Below are 25553 nucleotides of genomic sequence, written 5' to 3' on the forward strand. Positions count from 1 at the left end.
ATCAGGAGCCACAGAGAGCTCAATTAACCAGAGAGACACTTTGATCCACAACAGAGAGTAAGTAAGATGGGTGAGACTTAGTAGTACATATTGTCACCCCTTACCTTTCCTGTTGCAAAGCACTCTGGTTATGACCTCACGCATAACAGAAGATTGTTGGTGGGGACCCAGGATAGGTAAGCTTAGGCTGCACAAATCACTGGGGCCCATTTGGCTTTAAAAGAAAGTTGAGCTTCTCTTTTGGCAGATCATCCGATGACTTTGAAAGGAGTAAGAAGAAGGACTCGTTTGGACCCTGGCTGAAGGTACAGTCGGCCTTGTGAAGGAAGGCCAGGATTTCCAAGAGGGAAACAAGATCCCTCCCTTAAACATCTCCCAGGGAACAGAGGGAGATACTGACCGCAGAGGACCGGTTTAGCAGCCCCAGAACTGGTACCAGCCAGCACACAGCGTGCCCTGCTAGGTTCTGCCAGCAAGCTTTCTAGGTAGGAAGTGCCAGAGAGCGAGTCCCTGACCAAAGGACAAGGCCATTGCCTGCAAACACTCTCTTGTGCTTTGGCCCACCACCTTAAAGGACGGCACGTGTCCAGCGAAGAAGCTATGAGGAGTGCCACAACAAGCACCAACCAGCGTCTAACTTCTAAGGCTATTTCTGAGGCATTTAAGCCCTCAAACCGCAGCCAGCTGCACCACTGACTGTTGTCACACCTTGACCAGCGTTCCAGATCCCCCAACCAGGACAGAGACAACGAATCTTAACCCTGAGCCGCTGCGTAAGCCAGCCTACCACTGTCCGTCCAGCATCACTTGCTGAACTGCCTTCCGCCTGATACCTGCAGCTGTCTCCTATCTTGAACTCTGTTGCATCAGCTGGAACCGCTGTCGAGCATCAAGATCATCTCAAGCACCAGGTACATTGTGGTTCTGTCCCCCTAGTGCCAATTACGACTGATTACTCCCTTGGTGCTAAAACCAAATAACCATGAACAGTTAAGACTGATTGCTTTACCGACTACCCTCCTGTCAGTATCCAGAGTACGTCAGTTTCCTTTGTGAAACTGTCTATCCTCTGTGTTCCTTTACTGGGTGGTTTGTATTTTGTAGTGTGCTAGAAGTTTCTATTGTAATAATAATAAAGTAGATATTTGTATACAACCTTGACTGGACAGCCCCTTTTATCATTGGGCAATAATTGTATTTTTGTTGTGTTGCAACTAACCAATGATCTACGACCTTGCAGAGATAAGCCTGCCGTTCCGTCCGCGTTAACAAAATTGGACAAAGAGGCTTATAATTTACTTGTGTTTCCAATCTGTTCAGATCCCTTCAGGTGTAGAAGAGGTGTTGGGCTGATTGATGGTTTAGAGGCCTATATTCATCCCTGGACCAGTGGTGCACCGGACATTGATTTGTTACACTGAGCTAACCAATTGTGACTGTGTGAAGACTGAACCTTTATATTCCAAACTCAGTGAATCAGCCCTTCACCATTCCTAGGCTGAGTACCATTACATTGGGTCCATGTTCATCTTCCTTGGATTTGAAGATGGCAGCACTTTTGTAGTTTTTGAGGACACCCCATCCTGCCTTTTTTGTTTAAACTCCCACATTTTGTGGGCATAGTCACAATATTTCTAAATATAGGCTTTAAATGGGCACAGCCTTCCACAGAAGGGCAGTCTGCTGTGTTCTGCTTAAGGGTTCTATGCAGATGCGCTGGGGAAAGTAACATCTTTTATTATTTTATCTTTGTGTAGCAGTACAAAACACCAAAAACTGTGGCAACAACCGTTATTCACAAAAAAGTTGTGTTGTTATAATTATTGCATTTCACAGTAATAACTATTCCTCTGTATTTTGCATAGTAATTGTATATTCAGTAATGTCACCTTCTGCACAGTTTTTTTTGCATACAAGCACTTATTTCATCACCATACAATGCATTGAAGAGGTAAAGCTGAAGCATTTTAATAGTAACTCTTCTGGCATTTGAAGATGAATTGCAAGCAAGTGGGTTTCTTGTGTTGTAAGAACGATCTCAACTGAGGAGACTGGAAATAATGATGCACTGTATCCTTCAGGTGACCCAAACATTGAACATGTATCTTGCTCACTGGTGAAGATTTATGAGCCTAAACTGTGTTCTTATGATGTCCCGCAGGATGGAGGAGACAGTGAGGAATCTACTGCGCGGCCAAGGCGCTCTGGAGCAGAATGGATTGGAAGCCGTTAACATAATGAAAGTCTATCAGGTATTGATGCGTTCTCTATTGACCGTTTTCCACTGTATATAGAAAGAATGAGCCTGAAGCAAGCATCCCATTGGCCGCAGTACGTGCATGCATGTTATCGTGACGATGGTATTTTATTGAGTGCATACACTGACCTCACCAAAAGTATGCATCAGTACCCATGGTACACAGACACCCTTATATGGGGTAAGTATGTGGCTTTTAGTGATGGTAAAAACAGGCAGTATTTATAACACCACTTGTTTAAAATACCACCCATTTTGATCACCTTTTTAAAATACCACCTATTGTTACGACCTCGCTCATTATGGGCTATTTCCAGAAGCAGTATTTCTGGAACCTGTAATCTGATTTCAAGTCACATGCTTTGCATAGTCCACCATCTAGAGGTTGGGCTTGAGCATTACCGTTTATTTTTTTAACTTTAGTTGAGGCAGCAAAGGTGCTTTCCTGTAAAAGGAATTTTGGAAGAGTGCTCCTACATTCACTGCCTTCCTCAGATAGTATTTTTCTGCTATTGGTTTTGGTCACCGAGAGCAGGGGCAGACAATCTATCTCAACATGGACATACATTTAATTTCCACGCCCGCACTGGGGAGAGTGTTTGTATAACACTATGGGTCTCATTACGAGGAATGCGGTAGAGGGATAACGGTGCCGGTAGAGCTGCCGGCCCCGTTATCCCTCTACAGCCCCATTACGAGGTCTGGTGGCGGGTGCCGCTAAGGACGTCTGGTAAAACCAGGCATCCTTAGCGGGACCCGCTAGCAGCCCAGGATGCTAACAACGGGCCCGTCATTAATGGGCCCGTTGTTAGCATCCTCCCTATTCCCATTGAGCTCTATGGGGGCTGAAATGGGAATGGGGATTTACCAGGTTGGGGTCCCGGGAAAGGGAATTACCGGGCCCTCCAAGGTTGGAATGGCCCTGTATTTCCCCATTCCCAGACCCGGTACCCGGTATGGGGTTAGCCATGCTGCTAAAAGCGGCATGGCTACCTCCATACTCGTAATGAGGTCCTATGTCATTTTTTTGATGCCTACAGCTCCATTTTCAAAACATTGTTTAGGTTTTGTCCCTTTAAAGGTCATCCGTTCCTGTGAAAAGATAAGCACCATATTTGCCATTTCTGAGTTCCACGAAATCAAAGAGGAAGTGAACAACATATTGTTATTGTTTATTCTTTTGGTGCTACGACCAGAAGTCAATCAAAGATTTCAGTGAATCAGAAAGAAGAAATTCACCTTGGGTAACAGCTGTCAAAATAACAAGATTTTGTAACAAGGTTGTGGTCTTTTTCCTAAACATAAGAATATTCTTATTGCAATGGATACTTTATGGTAAGGGGTTGCACGCTTGCCCAGCATGCTTAAATTTAGGTTTTTATATGGTGTTTTGAAGATTAGATCTCAATCGTTTGTCATGACTTACATCTTACCCTGCATTCCAAGCGTAACAGCCAGCCCAAATGCCCACCGGGGGCTGTGGTGGTTTTTGAATCAGCGAATAGTGCTGTACCTGAAGTAAGATTCTGGGAAAAGTTTGGTCTCTGCACTTTAGTGCAATGGAAACTACTACCCCAGAGTATCTGACAGGCCTACCCTACCAATGGACAGCAGTATTGTTGTGGTTCTACCTTCTGGGTGAATCTATGTGCAGTGCTTATTACACTTGTGTGTATGATAAATATGACATGCTATCAATGTTTTCCCTATAGCTTCCCTACAAATGTTTATCACTAACCCAACAAGTGTTTTCACTTCCAAAGGAGTATCCAAATAGAAAGATAATGCTACCTACAATCATTCTCCTGTAGGGTTAATTTATGAGCATTATGAATAGAATAGTCAAATAAAATGCAATTCCTAACTGTAGCAATAAAGTAGTTGCAATGTGTATGTAGCCATTGTGTGCCAGCAACACTTTAAATCATACTCACAAGTGTGATGCTTTGGATTGGTAAGCCAGGGAACAGGTAAGGGTATACAGACCAACCTCTGGATAACCCATTAAGTGGAAAGGATTAAATGCTCTGTAAAAGGCTTCTGCGGATATTTAACTAAGAACATCCAAAAGCAATGTAGAGCAGTGGAACACAAACATATTATAGGTAAAGAATTTGAAAACACCCTGCAAAGGATTCCTCTCACACTTCTTCTGTGCTTTGATGGTGTCCCTTGTCCTGGCCAAAAGACATACAAAAGCCAGCACAGGTTATATGTGGACAATGTGCCAAAATCCCTCAGTGTTTCACCAGCACAGGGAATGTTGAACTACATCATGGTGTCTCATAATAGTGTTCCCATGAAAAATAAAAATATATGTTGAAATAATTGGTAAACATTATTTCAGGCCTAAAAATATTGCAACAGGCAACAAATCATAAACTGGAAACATTGGAAAAGTGTCTCTTTTTTTGCACTATTATCAGTTTACTTTTTCAGTGTGAAGGCATATCAAAGCTTTTTGTTGCTGGTTTCCAAAGAGGTTTGTTTTAGTAAATTAGCTCTGCCTCCAAATTATTGAAGCAAGCATTACAAATCAGAATTTGGAAATATTGGCAAAGTACCACTTTTGTGCCCCAAGACTAGAATTACATTCTTGGCCTGGTCACCAAGTTTCTGCTTGCTTCCTTATGCAGGAAGTTCAAGATCTTGTGGGTCAGCAGTGTCCTTCGGGCCCTGCTTCTACAGGATTCAGAGTGTTGCAGCATTCAGTGAAATTTCAGAAGAGCCTCTCTACTGTCTGAAACATCTGGTTTATAAAGGATAGGTCCCACCCCTGTTTTCATGTGAACCAATCACATTCTAACAGATAATGATTTTGTTCATGTAATCAGTAGTAACAGACAGTAGAACAGAACACCTTGTTTACTTAAATTTGAACTGAAGCCAATTTTTGTTTTCTGTTGCTTACCTAAGAGCAAGCGTGTGTGAACAAGATGTGCCTTTGCCAAATGATAAAAGACATCAGTGCTTCATCTATAACATTTTCAGCTATCGTCTTTGAAAATAATATTCGAAGGGATTGTGTCCTCCGACGTATTCCTCATCTTAGATATCTCCTTCCAGCTCTGCTTCTGCTGGCCTCGGAAAAAAATTTCTTTAGAGGGCGCTGCGTGTCGAAGTCCTCCGAGTCGATGTCCCTCGACAGCCGCCGTATCGACGTCGACGCCATCCTGCTTATAAAGGCCGCGCGCAGTGTCCGTTGCTCAGTTCCGTTTTTCCGCGCTTACTCAGTGCCTCGGAATACCGTTGCTCAGTTTTGTCAGGTTAAACCTATTTACCTCGAGTTATTCGATCCGTACTCGATGGCTTCTTCGTCGGAACCGACAACTCCTCGATCCGGCTTCAAAAAATGCAGAGATTGTAGGAAAAAGATGTCGCTGACTGACCCTCACAGAGTTTGTCTGTGGTGTTTGGGAGCTGAACACCATTGTTCGGAGTGCGAGGACTGTATGTCCATGACAGCTAAGGCCCTGAAGGAGCGTAGGGGGAAGCTGGAGAAAGGTAAGACTTTTAAAGCTTCTTCTTCGTCGACGAAGTCGAGACATTCGTCTCCTCGTCACCATTCGCGCTCCAGGTCTCGGAGTGGGTCTCATCACTCCTCGAGATCGAAGCACTCGAAGAGGAGACGTCGAAGATCCCCTTCTCCGTCTTCCTCTTCCTCTGTTTCGCCAAAGAGAATCCCGTGCCCCACGAAACATAGTTCCCGGGCTGATTGGGAGGAATTCCGCAAAAATATGATGAGCGTCTTCGAGAAAGCGGCCTCGACCCCCTCGAAGACTGCCGAGAGCGATGCTCTGGTCGAAAGACCCGAAGGTCAAAAACGCCGCGAGTCGCAATACCCAGCGAAGGAAAACTCTCGAGCGCGTCACGAACCCTTGAGTAGGACTATGACCTCCAAACCTTCCTCGAAGGTTCCGTCGACGCCGTCGACGAAGGTTCCGTCGACGTCGAGGTCGGTGTCTTTGACGCCGTTGTCGAAGGGACCTTCGACACACGAGTCTGTCGACTCGACGCCAGCTTCGACACTGGTGTCGACGCCAAGAACAGTCACGGTTACAACACACCCAGTGACTATCCCCAGGTCCTCAATGTCGATGGCTTCGAGATTGTCGAGCAGAATCCCAATTCTGTCGAGGTCATCGAGGCCGCCGCCTTTTTTTTCGACGCCACGCTCGAAGCCTTCGACGTCGGCGTCGACGACACCGACGTTTTCGAGGCCAATTATGACAAGTTCGGCACCCTCTGCCTTGGAAATGGGGTTTACACCCTTTATGAGTTCAGAACAATTGAGAACTATGTCCTCAATTATGAAAGAGGGTGAATTGTCTGAACAGGAAGACACATTTGAGTTGCAGGGACCTGTAACCCCAATTAGAGAGGAATTTTCCTCTGAAGAACGCAGGTTAAAGGATCTTCATGATTCCTTACATGAGGCAAGTGGGTTAGACACCTCCCCTGAGGTGGAGTTTGCTAGGCCAGACCCGCGGGAGCATGCTGAAACCCCCTATAGAGCCTTAATGGCCAGGATCACAGAGTTTATGGGGTGGTCTGCACCTTCACAATCTTTCCAACAAGATGACCTCACGGATATTCTTGACAAAGGCCCACAGGAGGATCCTGTGGTGCCTTTTCATAAAGCTCTTCAGAGGAAGATTATAACGAACTGGGAAACCCCAGATGTCGTCCCGGCAGTAAATAAAAAACTGTCTACAAAATACAGGGTATCCTCTACAGACCCGGAGTTTTTGTCAAAACACCCATCCCCAGAAAGTCTGGTGGTACAGGCAGCATCCTCTACCGATGTCAAGACGGCTTATCCTACCGTCCCACAGGACAGGGACGATAAAAAATATGATGCTATGGCAAAGAAAGTTGTAGCATGGCCTTAAAATCTGTTAATGCTACTTGCACCCTTGCTAGATTCAGCCATACACTTTGGGAGTGTGCTTCTACAGCGGCTGACTGCATCCCGGAGGGAGAAGAAAGGGATGCGTTCCTGAATATCGTACAGGACGGTAAAGACGCTATGTGCGAATCCCTCCAGACGGGCATTGATTCGGCTGACAGTATCAGCAGAGCAATGGCGGCAAGTACAACAACCAGGAGATTCGCTTGGTTGAGAAAGTCTGGTTTTGCCCCAGATGTGCAAGCCAGGCTCTTGAACATGCCATTCGATGGCTCTTCTTTGTTCGGGAAAAAGGCGGATGACAGTTTAGAGAAACTGCAAACTTCAAAAGCAGCAGCAAAATCCCTAGGCGCTGCAATCCGTCAGACACCTTTTCGTCCCACAGGAACCTCTGCGAGGGGCAAGTCCTTTCGCTTCTACTCCGCATTCGGAAGAGGTAGAGGACGACCGGCTCAAAGGGGACAAAGAAGAACTACCCGAGGTGGACGGGGTAGATATTCAAAAGCCGCAGCAACAGCAGGTGCCTCTTTACCATCGGCATCTGCATCAGCCGCCCCAAAACCACTCTGAGGACTTCCCTCACAGGACACCTGTAGGAGGCAGGTTGACTCAACATCTGGCGGTATGGCAGGCTATCACGTCAGATGCTTGGGCATTGGAAACAGTTGCCTAAGGTTACTGCCTGCCTTTCCTACGTATACCTCAGAGTCATCCACCGGGGATCAGCTCTCAGAAAGCTCCAGATCCGCTCCTCGTGCAGGAAATTTTGGACCTGCTAGAGAAAGGTGCCAAAGAACCGGTATCTGTAGCGGAGAGGAACAAGGGCTGGTACTCCCCTTACTTTCTCATTCCAAAGAAAGACGGAGGACTGAGACCCATCTTGGACTTGCGAGAATTGAACAAATTCCTCAGGAAAGACAAATTCAAGATGGTCACTCTTTCTCAGATCCTCCAGGCCCTTCAGTTCCAGGACTGGTTGGTATCTCTGGACCTTCTGGACGCTTATTTCCATGTGCCTATCCATCTCAAACACAGGAAATACCTGAGGTTCGCAATTGGCAACTCTCACTATCAATTTCGAGTGCTGCCATTTGGGCTGACCTCCGCCCCAAGGGTCCTCACCAAGTTAATGTCCGTAGTGGCGGCAAGTCTAAGGAGGGAAGGGATTCACGTCTAACCCTACCTGGACGATTGGTTGATCAGGGCTGTTTCTTCGGAACAAGCTCAGATCCAGCTAAATCACGTGTGCCACTCCCTTCACAGACTGGGCTTCTCCCTCAATTTAAAGAAGTCACAAATGATACCATCGCAGAGACTCCAGTTCATAGGAGCGATCCTGGACACTTCCCTGGGAAAAGCCTCGCCACCAGAGGTGAGGGCTCAAGATATTCTACAGATGGTTACCAAGTTCCAAAATGCCCAACGTCTCCCAGCCTTCGACTTTTTGAGGTTGCTAGGCCTCATGGCATCCTGCATTTTCCTAGTGCCAGAAGCTCGCCTGAGAATGAGATCCCTCCAGTGGGCACTGAGGACTCAGTGGTCACAATTCTCAGGGAGAATGACAGATCTTCTTCAGGTTCCCGACAGGGTGGCTCGAGACCTTCAGTGGTGGGCCTGTCAGGAGAACATTCTGAAAGGAGAACATTTTTGGCAACCCTGGCCGGAGATAACAGTAGTCACGGATGCCTCACTCACGGGGTGGGGAGCCCACGCCAATGACTTGACCATCAGCGGTCGTTGGTCTCCATCGGAGTCCAGACTACATATCAACCTGTTAGAACTGAGAGCCATCAGACTTGCGCTGAAGGCGTTCCTGCCAGCTGTACAAGGGAAAAACGTCCTGATAATGACGGACAACACGGTGGCCATGCATTACCTCAACAAAAGAGGAGGCGTAGGATCACTACCCCTGTGCAGAGAGGCGATGCAGCTCTGGTTTTGGGCAATCCAAGAAGGAATCTCTCTATTGGCAGTTCACCTAGCCAGAGAGAAGAACTTGAAAGCGGACGCTCTGAGCAGGCAGAGCACAGTCTCCCACGAGTGGGAGCTAGCTCAGGAAGTCCTTCAAGAGATCTTCGCCCTTTGGGGAACCCCTCAGGTGGATCTGTTCCCCACCAGCGTCAACAGGAAGTGCGATCTGTTCTGCTGAAGGGAATTTCCCCCGAGAGGAGCTCTGGGAGACGCGTTCATAGTGGACTGGGAGTTTCCGCTTCTGTACGCGTTCCCACCGGTCCCTGTCATTCCTCAAATGATCAGGAGGTTGAGAAGATTCCGGAGAACCATGATCCTAATTGCCCCGGATTGGGCCAGGAGAACGTGGTACCGGACCTTCTAGACTTGTCCATCTGCCCTCCAATTCGACTTCCACTCAGAGAGAACCTACTCTCACAGAAGGGAGGTCAGGTTCTCCATCCAGACATCAAAACCCTCAACCTTCACGCTTGGCTTCTGAAAGGCTGAGGTACAAGGATTGGGACCTCCCTGATGATGTTATGGAGGTGTTGCTTTTGGCAAGGAGGCCAGCAACAAAGTCTTTATACCGCTGCCGTTGGAACAGATTTTGCAGCTGGTGTAGAGAACAGAATATCGACCCTTTTTCATGTGGTACACCAATGTTTTTGTCCTTCCTACTATATTTGGCGAATTCAGGCCTTCAAGTTGGCACCATTAAGGGCTATCTCGCAGCGTTATCCATCTTTAAGCGCACTGCGGAAGAACCATCCTATTTCAAGTTACCCTTGGTAATACAGTTTCTAAAGGGGTTAACCAATGTTTATCCCCCAAGACCATTCCAAGTTCCCATATGGGATTTAAACTTAGTCCTAACTTTCCTGATAGGCACACCTTTCGAACCACTCCATTCTTGTTCGTTAAGATTCCTTACCCTTAAAACTGTTTTATTAATAGCACTTACATCTGCTAGAAGGGTGAGCGAATTACAAGCTCTTTCTTGTAAACCCCCTCACACAATCTTTCACAAAGACAAAGTTGTCCTGCAAGTGAAGCCTAATTTCCTCCCAAAGGTGGTTTCTGAATTCCATATCACTCAGAAGATTACCCTACCATCTTTCTATCCTCCTCCTCATCCGGGGAAAGAGGAAGAGAGGTTACACAGGCTAGACCCTAGAAGGGCTTTAAGTTTTTACATCAGTAGACTAGCCAGGATAAGACAGGCAGACCAGCTGTTTGTAGGTTACACAGGTCACAAGCTGGGGTTACCAATAACTAAGCAGACCATTTCCAGATTGATCATTCTAGCCATTCTGGAATGTTATAAACTGGCAGGGAAAGAGCCCCCTCAAAACCTTAGGGCTCATTCGACCAGAGGTATTGCAGCTTCATCGGCCCTCAAAAGAGGTGTGCCGGTTAAAGACATCTGTGCGGCCGCTACATGGTCGTCTGTCCATACCTTTACACGATTTTACAACTTGGATTCCTCCTCCAGTCAAGAGACTAGGTTTGGAAGGGCTGTACTGCATTCTATTCATCAATAGAAGACAGCGTGAAGTCAGTACTCCCTCCTCCAATAATAGAATACTGCTATGGGAGCCTATCTAAGATGAGGAATACGTCGGAGGACACAATCCCTTCGAAGAACAAGTTACTTCTTACCTTGTAACGTTCTTTCGACGGGATGTTCCTCCGACGTATTCCTCATTGACCCTCCCATCCATCCCCGCAGTTCTACTTCCCTTGTTGTTGCAGCTTACGCTCCTTCAGGGTGATTAGTTTAGTCCAGAAAGAGTTATTGTGGGCTACAAAATGGAACTGAGCAACGGACGCTGCGCGCGGCCTTTATAGGCAGGATGACGTCGACGTCGATACGGCGGCTGTCGAGGGACATCGACTCGGAGGACGTCGACGCGCAGCGCCCTCTAAAGAAAAATTTTTCCGAGGCCAGCAGAAGCAGAGCTGGAAGGAGATATCTAAGATGAGGAATACTTCGGAGGAACATCCCGTCGAAAGAACGTTACAAGGTAAGAAGTAACTTGTTCTTCATATTGATCCAAATATTGCATATATTATTGAATTCTTTTGCCCTCTACTGCTATGCTTTAATAATAATGTAAGCAAGTTGCTAAGAGCAATGCTGCTACATTTTAATAACAATACTGATAATGTGACCACATGTTTATTAAAGCAAATCGAGGAGATCTCACTTTAAAAAAAAACAATGTCCAAACTAAACAAACTAAACAAGGTTAAACAAGAGGTGTGTTGTGTAGTAAACCTCTTAGCTTGTGATTTTCAATTTATTTGTGGCTTCCAGTGAACACATTAGCCCTGACTTGCCTTATGAAATGTTCAGTAATGTGTATATTTGCTTGAGAAGGGAAGGTTGTCACAGACAATAGTTCTGAATGAACATTTGTGAAATACCTCACTGCAAAAGTTAGAAGGGATGTTTCATTTGTGGCTACAGGCTTAAGTGGCCTAGCTGGGAGTTTAGAGCTGTTAATATTATGGGTATATACTGAAATGTATGCCAGGTGGAGTAGGGGCATGCTTTTTAAGATGGGTTTTAATGTGTAATGTGGAAAGGACAATTGCAATTGCTATGTACAACTGTATGAGTGAGAGTTAAATACATATTTGAAGACATTCCTTGATTTAACTGAGCAGCTATGTAGTTTTCTCATTATTGAAGTTATGTGGTTATGTCTGCAAGTATTAGTTACTATGCAAGCCACAGTGTTCTGAAAGATTTAAAAGTATTTGACTGCAGACTTGCGAGTACCTGCAAGTAGGGCATTGCCATAAACAATTCCAATAATATCTTTTGCGATTGAAGCACAGTGTGTTTTTGAAAGCAATGGAGCAGTTGTCTCAGTGACATTAGACAGTAGTAATGAGTAGAGCTAATGATAGAGTTAATATGGGGCCCCTTAGAAAGTGTGGAGTCAAGTACCACGCCTTAATTTTTAACTTTTGTTGAACAGTTGTTGAACAGGGAAGGTAAACCCTGAAAAAGGTATGCCTGGATGTTTAAGGAGAGCTGCGTTCAAGGACTTTGAGGAGGAGACAAAGAGGAGCTCTGTTGTGTCTGAATTTAGCTCTAGCTAATTGTTTGAAATCCATCTTTCGACCTCTTTGAAGATGATTTCCATTTGGGTTGCATAAGATCACTGGTCTTTGACAAGGTTGAATACAATCTTTATGTCGCTCCCTGTACTTCTGGAATATGGCTATTAAATCTACTAGAAGATCGGGAAAAGGTTTGAGGTAGATATTGAATACCAGTGAGCGGTGTAAGAGGATTCAATTCAACACTACAGCTAAGTCAACGCCTAGTCTATAATACTGAATGAAAACCCTTATTGATATATCTTTAGGTCCAGTTCATGCGTTCTGGATGACTACCCCTATATAACACCCCTCTCTTGGAATCCCCCTGACCCCACTGAGCCAAGAAGTAGTTCTGTTTTGCAAGTTAAAAGGTTTATTTGATAAATTAAACAAGAGATATATAGATCACACTTTATAATAAATTAATAATTGAATAGCACACTTAATCTGATATGATAAAGATTAATAACGGAGAATCTGGCACTAACACGCTTCTCTATAATCAATAAGGAGTTGACATGAAATGGATAAGGTAGCACACTGGTAAATAGGAACAAAAGTATAATGTGGTAGAGAATGCCTTATAGAGTTCAAATGGATGTAATGTTGAATGAAAATGCAATACAGAAAATACTCAATATGATTTCAACAAACAAGGTAATCACTTTTCTCTGGCAATCCCCTCCCCCCCTTGATGAAATGCAAGGAAATGGAAGGAAGCACACAGTTCTCAGAAATGCAATCAAATGTGATTCAGTTCAATCCCCGCAAGCTTACAGAAAACAGATAGGAGTTTTGAAAACACAGGCCCAAATGCTTTGATATGTGCTAGCAATGGATGAGAAATATGCTGGAAATGCTTTTTAATTCCCTTTCAGAGGTTCAGGGTGAGTGGTATCTAGTTAATATTAGTCCAGGCTCACACTAGCAATGAGGCAGGGATAGTTAGCAGGTTAAACGAATTTCTGGCAAATGGAAGGCAAGCAGCAGCAGTTTTTACATGTGAAGAAATTTGCAAATCGCGGCAAAATTCGCGGATACGCCGAGCGCTATTACAGAGGAACCACAAGGACTATCTCTATCGTTTTGGGGTCCTAGGAAAGCCTGGGATCTCAGCTTCAAAATGAAAGTTACTGCAAGTCTCTAGCACAAACGGTTGCGGAGATATGAACGATTGAATAAAGGTCGTTTTTCAGATTTGAAATTTTAAACGCACACTTTTTCAGCTTTAAAAATGATGGCAGGATAACACAATTGCTAAGCTGCAGTTCTACTTAGGTTAAAATGGATTAAATTATATTATTTTAACTAGGAGATTGGATCCGCACAGTTTTCTAGGTACTCACACTATATTCTTGAGTGAAATGGGCCACGCCACGGATCTGGTCAGGGTTTAAACTGGACTCTGGTCTGGCCTCTGCACTTCACAGTGATCTGGGTCAGCTCTCTCTGCTGGTCTGGGTCTCTCTGGGTACAGCACTGCTTTCTCTCTGGTCTGGTCTCTTAGTTCTGGATAGATTGAAGTCTCTAGTTTGGCTTTCTGGAGGTTTGATGGAGGTAAAGTATGGATTTTTCCGGCAGAGCGTCCCGCTGCAGATGGAATTTGAAGGTCCCTATCTGTCCTGTCTGTCTGCTTTTATGTGTTTAGAATGTGGGTGTGTTCTAGCATCACTGACCCTACCTCTCTCTCAGCTTCTAATTGGTCAAACTTCCATTTATCATTTGATTGGGGAATGAACTGTGTGTCAGCGTGATGTCATTTTATGGCTTGCAGATAGGACACTCCTCTGTCAGATTGCACACATTCTATATTTGATAATAAAAGACATATTTCAGAGTTACACAGTTGTTTGAAATTACATATACATGGTGTGGCTGAATTTAGCCATGTCTCTGTCCAAATCTGCTGTTTCTAAGAGCTTGCATTCAGAAATGGCAGATAATTGACTTTTTAACTGATTTTTCACTTTCTGACATTGACCCAACTTTACATACATGTGTGCAGGGAGTAGGGACATTAACTGATGAAGTTTCAGATTTTTAACATGCATACATTTAGAGTAATATCCACTTTTCCGCTAAAACCCCCCTGAACATGCCACCGGGTCGAAAAACCTCTTAAAATGTGGGCAGAAAAATCACAAGAATTATGGTATCATTTATAAAATTTTCACATGTCCGCTCTATGAGTTATTAATCTTTTTCTAAACAATATTCTGCCTACAAAGGGGTGTGGTTTTCTCTCAGCACAAGGTAGAAATACTGGTTAATCCAGTTCTGCCAAGCCAGCTTGCTCTCACAGGCAGTGCCCCTCCCAGCTCCTGCCAAGAGGAAGCTACATTTTACGACTGCGTAATAAAACCTTTGCCTGAGTGAAGAGGGCTTTGTTCACTCTCCTGCAGAGCACAGGTAATTCAATTATCAGATAGATGGCATATCCTTAGTGTGGGCAGCAAAAGGAAGGTTGGCCTGGGAACACAGTGGTGACTCAAGTTTCACTCCTGATGGGGGTAGCTGCCAAGCAAAATCAAGTTCCTTAAGCCAGACCTTCAGCTAACTGGCAGGTTTTTTGTTGCTTTTTAACTTAACTTGCAATTTTACACATGCAGCTAGGATGCTGATTCTAAGTGCAAAACTATGACATTTCAACAGTTACAAAGGCATGTGATACCAAACATAGGTCACTCATTTAATCTAAACATTTTCGATTTTAGTGTCTTTAAATCCAGTGCAACTTGAACTGCTGCAATCCACAGCTCAGCCAGTCTTGTTATAAACCTTGTCTTATGATCTTCATTTCCCAGATTTTGTAGGCACACAAAACTCCATTCTGCCAAATGTCTGCTGGTGTTCAGTAAATATTTTGCACATATTGCAATGTTTGAAAATAGGCATTTTGACTTGCCTTCAGGGAAACAGAGTGGTTTTAAAACGCCGGCTTTTGGATAGTGGTGAGTACTGGTACTGCACCCATTTTTGGGATTTAAGAAATGAATTCCCCACAATTCTAGGTTGCATTTGGCAATCAGCATTTCCATTCCCAATGGTTTCAGACTACTGTGCGGGTAGTCCAATGGTGGTTTTAAAGCGCTTTGAAGCTAACCGGCGCTACTGTTTTTCCTTTGGCAACCCATTTCCCTCATGGCAACCCAGCCTTTCATTCTCGCACTGGTGGGTGGCAAGTGAGGCAACCATTTTGGTGTGCGCACAAACTGCGCAGCTTTCCTGGATTTCGGCGCACATGTGGGTTTTCCGCCATCTTGAATTTTCTAAGCCCACAGCACCAAATGTTGTGGCATGATAGCTTAAACGTGGGTCAGGACACCCAACAAGCCCCCCCCACGTGACTGCCCCTTGAATTTGAGTCGATGGGGAGTCGCGTGCACAAGGGTTTTGACCCATGCACCGGTCTGTCCGCATAATCTTCTTCCTCTTCTGTAGATGGCACAGTTCAGCATCTTCTTCTCCATCCGGTACTGATCGATGGTTCTCCTCGCCGGTCCTGATGGGAATATTGGGCGGTCCACTGGGCCCATTGAATCTTCGTTCCCAGTCTCCGGATCGCCCTCCTCGGCCCGTCTTCAGGTTTTCTTTCTCCTAGGACGACAAAGGAAGAGCGGCAATACCTACTCATAGACGTTTTTCCACCACTGTTGAGATAGTGGGACAGCATATGCATTTCATCATAACGAAACATTACATTCTTATTTTGAAAAAAAAACAGTATAACTAAGACAGTTTCATACAAATCACAATATTTTAGGAACTAGATGTGGTATGTTTTATGATTGGAACTGAATTAGTCTGAGACAGTACCCGCTAGGATTCCAGAGGATTCCTCCAGTTGTTGCAGAGCGTGCCTGGGATGGCAACACTTCAACTGGTTTATGTGGACCCACTTGTCTTCCCCCGCTGCCGAACCGCCTTTGGGGATGCGGATCTTGTAGGCCACAGGGGAGATCTTATCGACGATCTCAAAGGGTCCCTTCCATGCAGGCAAAAATTTGCGCTGCTTGGCCTGGTTCCTTTGGAAGTTGTATAGATAGACCCGGTCTCCCACCTGATATTCCTTCCTGGAAGTTTTCAGGTCATAATGGGTCTTCATGCTATCAGCTGATCTTTCTAGATTCCGCTGAGCATAAGCAAAAGCATGTTGGAGGTGTTTCCTTAAATTCTCTACATACTCATGAGTAGTGGAGGCATTTATCAGTGTCTGCTCTTGGGTCCTATAGAGCAAATGCTGAGGAAGCACCATCTTGCGCCCAGTCATCAACTCAAATGGTGACATTTTGGTTGCAGATGAAGGGGTAGATCTGATAGCCATTAGGACCAGAGGTAATCGGATATCCCAACTTGGCCCAGAATCTGCCACAAACTTCTTTAATATGCTCACAATTGTCCGGTTATATCTCTCTACTGCCCCAGAAGAAGCTGGTCTGTAAGCAATGTGTAGCTTTCTCTTGACCCCCAGTATCTCCCACATCTTTGTCATTACTTCACTGGTGAAGTGGCTACCTCTGTCTGACTCAATCCTTTGAGGTAGACCAAAACGGGAAAAGATGTGGTTAATCATCAAGGCAGCTGCAGTTTCTGCCTTGCAATTTGGGGCTGGGAGACATTCCACCCACTTGGTAAACAAGCATGTCACGGTCAACATGTACTTATTCCCACTAGCCGAGCGAATCACAGGGCCTACAAAGTCGATTTGTAAATCTGACCATGGCAGTGTCATCCCCTTCTTTTGTAAAGGCGCCCGGTGCGTAAGGGATGATGGCTGAAATTGTGCACACACAAGACACCCCTTCAAGTATTGGTCGAGGTCCTGCCCCATGTGTGGCCAGTATGCAACCTCTCTTAAGATTTCCAATGTTGTGTGAAACCCCCTATGACCGGCGGTGGCCGCATCATGGGCGTGACTTAACATCAGGCTTCGGAATGAGGTAGGAACCACCCACTGATCGTGGCCAGTTTTGGATTTCCTTACCAGCAAACCGTCTTGGATTCGGAACATTTTTGGACATTTCATCAACACTCTTAGGTCCTCTTTCCCAATGTAATCGGTATCCGTCAGGGGAAAGTTCTCAGGGTCCTCAAGGTGCTGGTAAAATTTACCAATAATTGGATCCCCCTTCTGAGCAGTAATCAAATCAGCATCAGGGGTCTCCTTACTCCATCGTGCAATTGAAAGGTCGTTGTGAGCATTTGTCTGGGACCTAGTGATGGTAGTGACCTGGATTTCCCCCAACAGGGACTCAATCTCAATTAGATCCCCTTGGATGGCCCCGGTTTTGGCCAGCTGATCAGCTAAGTCATTTCCAGTTTTGTCTGGTCCCTCTACTTTGGAATGACCCTTAATCTTCTTCCAATAGATGGTCATCCCATTCGATGTGACCAGATCATCAATGTTTTGGATCAACTTCCCATGTTTCAAGGGTTTGTTGTTAGCACATAACATGCCTCTGGTTTTCCAATTAACCAGGTGCTCCACGAACCCGTTCCGTACATAATCCGAATCTGTGATTATGACCAGTTCGTGGAGTTGATGCTGGACAGCAGTGAGGATGGCCTGATGCACAGCCATCAATTCTGCCACCTGACTACTTCGGGGACCAATTTTGTATCCAGCGGAGGGTTCTGGGGACTCATTCACCCATGCATTCCCTACGCCAGCCACCAGTTCTTTCTCCCCGTCGTTGTCAACATGGTAAGAGCATCCATCCACATAGACAGTGGGCATTCCCTCACACTTGTCTTCTTCAAAGACTTTGTGTGGGGAATTAAGGTATGCCTCCATGTTGTCCTTGATTTTTAGACTTTCGTCCTCGAGACAGTTTTCTCTGGCACAATCATGCAAGTCAGCCAGACCTTGCGCGAGGGGACTCTTCTTGTTTTGGCCATATCTGACCTCCACAGGAAAGCCTTGCATTGACAGAATCCAGGAAGTAATTTGGGAATTACTCACATTTCCGGCCCGGATTCTGTCACTTTGGAGATATTGCAGAGGCTGGTGTGGAGTCTCCACTATGATGTGTTCCCCCTGGATAAACGGGCGGTAATTCTTCAATGCCCACACCGTTGCCAGGAGTGCCTTCTCACAATCGTTGAATTTCTCCTCCACAGAGGATAAAGTTTTGCTCGCATATGAGATTACTTTATTGACCTTGTCATGCTTTTGGTATAATACTGCCGTCAAGCACGTATTAGAGAACCCCGTCTCCAGGAAGAACTCCTTGTTTCTGACAGGGTAAGCTAGGCAAGGCGCTTGTGAGAGGCTTCTTTTGAGTTGTTTTACTGCCTCGGCTTGTTCTGGACCCCATTCCCACTTGACCCCCCCTTTAGGAGATGAATCAGGGGTCGGGTGATCTCTGCGTAGCCCTCAATGAACTTTCTGCTGTAATTAGTCAGTCCAAGGAGGCTCCTTAGTTCCCGCAGAGTTGTGGGGTCTTTCAGTTTCTGAAGTGCTTCCACTTTCTTTTCCTGGGGACAGAGGCCCTGAGGAGTAATCTCATGCCCCAAGAAATTAACACGGGTTCTACACCACTGTGCTTTCTGAAAGGAAAGTTTTGCTCCGGCGGCCCTCAACTGTGTCAGAACATAACGGATCTCCGCTATGTGTTCCTCCACAGATGAACTTTTGATGAGGACATCATCTACATAAGCCAGGTTACCCCTTGCACCCAAGTCAGGCATGGCCTTGTGTAGAAAAATGTTGAATTCATTGCCGGAGTTGAGGTATCCGAAGGGAGTCCGGGTCCAGGTGTACTGCTGGCCCCCAAAGGTAAAAGCCAGCTTGTATTGGTCCTCCCTACTGACAGGCACAGTCCAGTATCCATTGGTCAGGTCTATTGCAGTGAATACCTGTGACCCCTGAATCTGGGCCAGCCCTTGGTCAATGTAGGGCAGAGGCCATCGGGAAGTATGGACCCGTTTGTTGAGCTCCCTGAGGTCAGCGCAGAGTCTCCACTGGCCGTTTGGCTTCAATATTCCTAGCACCGGATTATTGAAGGTGCTGTGGACTGGACGGATTATTCCCCGGGACTCAAGGTTCTTAATTATTTCAGTAAGGGACTCCATTGATGCGAGAGGCAAGCGATATTGCTTCACAAACACAGGAGTCATGCCAGGGTCCGTGGGGATTGTTGTTGTGTGGATGTCAGTGCGACCACAGTCATACGAGTCTACCGCAAAGAGATCTTGGAAATCCAAGAAAACTTGTTTCAACTTTTGCTTTTGTTCCAGAGTCACACAGGCATAAGCTAGGTTGACTCTCTCTTCCACCATCTGCCTGAAGCCTGGAAAGACTTCTGGTTTGGCTATTTCAGCGGCCTCCTCCAGCTGGGTGGAGAAGTCCCTGGTCAGAGTGCTGATTTGGACCGGAGGCTTCAGGTGGGAAAGGCAGCCTTCATGAACCTGGAAAATCACCTCATCCCTCCTGAAGTCACACGTCACATCTTCCTTACCATACGGGCAGGAAGTGTACACCAGGAAGTTCCCCCCATGCCGGGTAAAAATCCTGTCTGGTGTTGCGTTGTCATCACTGTCACTGTCAAAACAGTCCTTGGGGATTGGTCCTAACAGTTCATTTCTAAGGTCAATGGAGAAATGTCGGTCATCAACCGCCATTCCAATAATGGTGCCTGCGGCTAGAGTAATACTCTTTAAGTCGCTGTTATCCACCTCTATTGGAATGGTGTCATGTTCTATGTTGACTAATGGAGTTGGGTTTACCCCCAACCCTTGCTGTTGGAGAGAAGCATTTAGATGTATGTAAGCATCAGGGTTTTTCAACTCTTGTCCCCTTTTAACTTTCACTTCCAGGGAGAATTGTCGGGTCCTTTCTGGGATGGTGACTTCCTCTTTAACCTGAATTTCAACTGCATAAGGTAGCAATTGAGCTGACCTAAATGCTTTTTCTGGATCATCAAAGCCCATGGGATTATCCGCTAATCGGGACCAAGCTTTGAAGTTTATTAGGTCCAAACTAATGGCAAAGCGATTGAGAATGTCACTGCCTAAGTAAAAGGCGGCAGGGACGTCTCGCACGACCCAACAATTATGGACTATGCTCTTGTTGCCAATGGAGATTTTGAGCATACACCTGCTTGGCAGGAGATGTTTGGAATTAGGTGCTTCCAGGTCCATTTCCCATTTGTCTATCAGTTTGAATGTGGGAATGGCTGGATCTTTCGGGAGTTGGCGGAACATGGCTTCGCTGATGAAGCTCTTACCGTTGTTCACACACACTCGAGCGAGAACAGAGTCCTTCCCATCATTTAACTGAACAGGGATGAACAACTGCTCTCCAATTTGCTGAATATCAGCCAGGCTTTCAGCTGATTTCACATCTTTCTGGACTATAGGAGTGGGAGTTCCTGATTGTGGATTAGTATAGAATTTCAGAGTGTTTCCTTCCAGCGTGGAGTACCACTTTAGACTGGAAGGAAGGTTGATTTTCAGAAATAGAGAGGACCCTCCACCACCAGTCTCTTGTCCTACTGCTATTACTGTCACGTCTGGAATTTGGCTATTCTGGAAGTGAAATTCTACTTGGTCAGATTTTTGTTCAACCATGTGGCAGGTGCCGTTTAAACTAACATGGTTGACACTCTGTTTTAATTTTATTGGTCGGCTAGTCTGGGTCCAGAGGACCTTGTTTACGCAATCTATTAGGGGTGACAACCTTCTCAGGAGGTCATTCCCTAGTAAACAAGGGGTGCCCTCTGGAGACACAACTATGACTGGGGGTTTCAACTTGTGTCGCCCAATTTTAATGTCCAAATCTGCAGTCCCCTCAACGGGAATTTCCTTCCCGTCAAAGTTCTGTAGTTGTCCCGGAAGAGAGGTGAGAGGAATTTGGTAATTCTCTCCCCTTCCTGCATTCAGTTCGTCAAAGGCCCTTCTGGATAGAAGGGTAGCTTGAGATCCAGTGTCCACCAGTGCCAAAATTGTACCCTGCCCCTGTACTTGTACCGGGGCATAGTATCTTCCCTCCTTCTCCTCAAGGGGGCACAGATAATGCACATTTTTGGACAACTGGTGGGCTAACTTTCTGGTTTTGGACATCGCGAGAGAAGAATTTTGGGCAGAATTCTGTGGAGAGCCTTGGGAATCTGAAAGAAAAAGTTGGCAACTGGAGATCAGAGCCATTGTGGGTTCCCCTGGTTCCGGTTCTGGGCCGCCCTCCCCTTTTTGGAGGCAGTCCCCAGGATGGGTTTGAACCAGGGGATTATCTTGCTGTTTGTTCTGGGATGAGATAGTGGGCGGCGGTAGCTCAGTCTCCACATCTCCCCAGTCTGGATTTGCATCCCTAGGGACCCATTTTTCTTTGGGAGGAGTTCCCCCCTCTCTGAAGGAGAAGATCCTTTTCTCAGGATCCTCTGAGGATCCCTCTCCCTCAAATTGGAAGATCTGTACCTCCTCCTCAAACTGAGTCTGTTTGGGTCTTTTGTTTCTCCTACCCCCCCTCTGCTCCTTAGGAGGCAGACTTTCCGGGGCAAGAGATTTTGTTTCCGGTTCCTGGGTTTCCAGGGGCTGTTTACAAGTGAGGAAGGAAGCTTCCTCCAAGGCTTTACACCCCCCTTCCCTTTGTGCCTCCTCCCTGGGAACCGGTGAGTCGTCGGGGTGCTGCCCCCGTCATTGTTCTGGAGCACCAGGTCCAGAGTTGGGTACGTTCTGCGCCGGCACGCCCATCTGAGGGTTCTGCTGAGCCCTCAGTACGTGACCCAGATCCCGCGCCATGTTTTGAACCTGGCGCTCTAACTGGGAAACCCGCTCAGGCTGATACGGGGCCCTGTTTTCTCCCCTGGGCTGATCCCGGGAAGGGTAGCTATCCCTCCTTTGGTAGTACCCCTGATTGGGAAGATTTGGGTACCCCTCCACCCTTGGCCTCCCCTCTCCCGGATTCAGTGGTCTGGGCTCAGGGAATTGGGGAAAGAAGGATGGATGGTTTTGGGGCTGAAAGTCGGGAGGATATCTGGGGAAAAAGTTCTGCCCAGGGTTTGGTAAATTTCTGCCCTCCTGTGGGAAGTTTGGAGGGAAGTTCCCTGGGTTAGGTGCTTGGCTGGATCCCCCCCCTTGGGTTGGAGGAGTCCACACATAACCCAGGATGGGTCGATTTCCCTTGTAACGGGGACTTACATAATCAGGAGAGCGAGGGACCCCATTTGTGGGGCTGCCTCCCTGGCTCCCTGTCTGTGACTGGCCCGAGGACCTTCTGGGCCTAGCATTATTAGGTGCAGGTAGGTTTTTAGGCCCCCCCATCTCCAAATCCAAAACGGGGGTGACCTTTACCTCTGCCACCTTTGCAGCAGCAGGGGTGCTATTGGCTTTGGGGTTTTTCTGGGCATTACTTTTGCTATCTACCGGTTTCTGCACCTCATAGATCCGGGTAGCCTGTTCAATGACCCAGTCTAAAGATCTTTTCTCGTGAAAATCCCTCACGAGCTGGGTCATGATATATTTGGGCAAGGCATGGAAAAACGTATTAATAAATTCCCTGCTATCCGTGCGCACCCTTCTTGTGGTCTGTGCAAAAGCACGCTTTAACTCCTGCACAAATTCTTGTGGGGCCTGATCCTCCCCACATTGCAAATTGTAGGCTGCCTTGCGAGCCTCTTGAGGATTTCTGTGAACAGAAAAATGTTTCAGGATGGCCGCCTTATATGTGGACCATCTTAAATGATTTTGGTCCTCCAGCCCCGCAAAGAAACTGGAGTATTCCGGGGAGAATGTCCACTTTACATATTGAATACAGCTTTGGCTGTCCTTCAAATGGAAAGTCTCCATCATTTGTTCAAACAACTCTAAGTGCTCCCAAACAGAATACTTAGCGTTCTTATGGTAAGGCGTGATGACGCTCCTGATCGCCTTAATCTGCTTTAAGGGGTCCTTAAGCAAGGCCCTTTTTGCCTTATTGGCCTTTTTGGTTCGGGTAACCCTTGTCCACTCTTCCTCAGACTCAGAGGCACTGCTCCCAGAGGTTCCCGTCTGTTCTTCCAGGTTTTCCCGGATTCTGCGAGCCTGGGAATGGCTGGCAGAATGTGGGGACCTGGTCTCCTGTGTCCTGCGCAGTTCAGAGGAGTCTTCAGATTCCTCCTTGCTGCCAGGATTTGATGGGTACCCCCTCCACTGACCTAACTGGGCAGAGGTTTTCAGGATGCCCTTAATGGGCCTACTCTCCTGGGGTTCCCCATTGAACTGTACTGTACTTGGGTGCCCATACCCGGATGCCCACCCCTCCATTCCTGAGTGGTACTGGCCTATGAGCCCCATACTCTTAGCTGCATAGTAATCTGCCATCCCTGCAGCCCTGTGCTCATGTGCGCCAGGGGACATGGGGGTGGCAGAGTCCAGGGACTGAGAGGTATGAGGACCTCTGGTACTAGTGCTCCTGAGGTTATGCTCCGGAGTTTCCCTTTCCCAGCGAACCTCATCTCTATCCGCCCCTGCTCCCTGTTGCAATGCAAGAGCCTGCATTTGTGCTTTCAGTTCCTCTGTTAAGGCCTTACTCGACTCTATCAGTCTCTCCTGCATCGCTACCTGTTGTTGGAGCCTATCATTGTGTTGGCAGAGAGCCTCATTCTCTCTCTGTGCTTCCTGATTGGTCCTGGAGTACTGGGCCAGTCTTTGCTGCAGGAGGGTTACCTCCTGGGCAATGTCCCTATTGGCCTGCTCCTTTCTTGCCAAAGCCTCTTCCACCCTCCTGGTGTGTTCTAACGAGTTCTGGTGTTCTTTTTGGAGGTCACCCAGTCCCTGGTGGGCCAGGTGATTTTCTTCCATTTTTCTTTTTAAATGGCAGACTTCCTGGCCTAAGGCGTCTCTTTCCTGACTAAGAGCCTGCATTTGTGCCGCCAGGTCGTCCCTTTGCCGTTGAAGGGCACCAGCTTTTTGGCGCTCCTCATCAAACTCTGCCTGGGTATCCAGGTCTTTCAGAATTAGTTTGTTGCTCTCTGCCTTCTCTCTATCTAGGTGACTTTGCAGGGTGACTACCTGCTCAGCACATGCCCTATTGAAGTCTAGCTGTTGCTCCAGCTTTTTCTGGCTTTGCAGTAGGGAGTCCAAACCTTCTTGGTGTTCCTTCTGCAAGGCCAGAAATCTGGTATCCTGTTCAGACTTTTCCTTTTGCAGCACATCCATATCCTCCTTTATTTTAGTGATGTACAGTCTGCTGTCATTTTCTGACTCCTGGCTCCTCTGCAGCCTCTGCTCAGAAGAGACCAGGTCAGATTGGACCTTCTCTAACACCATCTGTTGCCTATTTGCCAGATTTTGGCTTTCAGCACATCTATCCTGCATGTCTCCCATATATAGGTACAGGTATGCTGCTATCCTGGCAATCTTATTGTGTTCCTCTTTGGCTTTAGGAGCCATATATAGTTCGCTCAGGGCCACATGTAATGGACCCTGATCTCTATATATATCTGACCCTGTTTCAGTGACCTGTTGTGTGATTGCCTGCAACCACGTATCCTGGCCCTGTTCGGTCCATTCACCTCTCACAAATAGCTTATGCAAGAGGTGCTCTCTGGCCATTTTCATGTCTACTAAGGTCGTCATTCTAGAGATTGGTCTCTGTCCTGACTTACAGAAGTTTGTATTTTATTTTTGCAGAACAGAACTTTTCTTGGAGTGTCCCTTTTGAGGAATGCTTCACAGCGTAATGCAGCGTGGTGATCCGACCGGATGTATGTATCCCGTCAGTTAGCACACTGTATTAAGCTGCACAAGTGGTAAATCTAACCCAACGTCTCGGCTCGAGCCCCCAATTTGTAAGAGGATTCAATTCAACACTACAGCTAAGTCAACGCCTAGTCTATAATACTGAATGAAAACCCTTATTGATATATCTTTAGGTCCAGTTCATGCGTTCTGGATGACTACCCCTATATAACACCCCTCTCTTGGAATCCCCCTGACCCCACTGAGCCAAGAAGTAGTTCTGTTTTGCAAGTTAAAAGGTTTATTTGATAAATTAAACAAGAGATATATAGATCACACTTTATAATAAATTAATAATTGAATAGCACACTTAATCTGATATGATAAAGATTAATAACGGAGAATCTGGCACTAACACGCTTCTCTATAATCAATAAGGAGTTGACATGAAATGGATAAGGTAGCACACTGGTAAATAGGAACAAAAGTATAATGTGGTAGAGAATGCCTTATAGAGTTCAAATGGATGTAATGTTGAATGAAAATGCAATACAGAAAATACTCAATATGATTTCAACAAACAAGGTAATCACTTTTCTCTGGCAATCCCCTCCCCCCCTTGATGCAATGCAAGGAAATGGAAGGAAGCACACAGTTCTCAGA

The 25553-nt window shown here is 46.3% G+C and overlaps 1 protein-coding gene across 4 annotated transcripts in view; it reads left to right on the forward strand.

Moving 5' to 3' along the window:
- Positions 1-25553, forward strand: part of NCKAP5 (NCK associated protein 5) — a 1061124-nt gene that overhangs the window by 443978 nt on the left and 591593 nt on the right. For all 4 annotated transcript variants that reach the window (XM_069616577.1, XM_069616575.1, XM_069616574.1 and 1 more), the window contains one exon: positions 2162-2252. In XM_069616577.1, the coding sequence (XP_069472678.1) occupies positions 2162-2252 (91 nt within the window). The remainder of the gene's footprint in view (positions 1-2161; positions 2253-25553) is intronic.

Source organism: Ambystoma mexicanum, chromosome 9 (genome assembly GCF_040938575.1).
Source record: "Ambystoma mexicanum isolate Mex_15411 chromosome 9, UKY_AmexF1_1, whole genome shotgun sequence".
NCBI lineage: Eukaryota > Metazoa > Chordata > Amphibia > Caudata > Ambystomatidae > Ambystoma > Ambystoma mexicanum.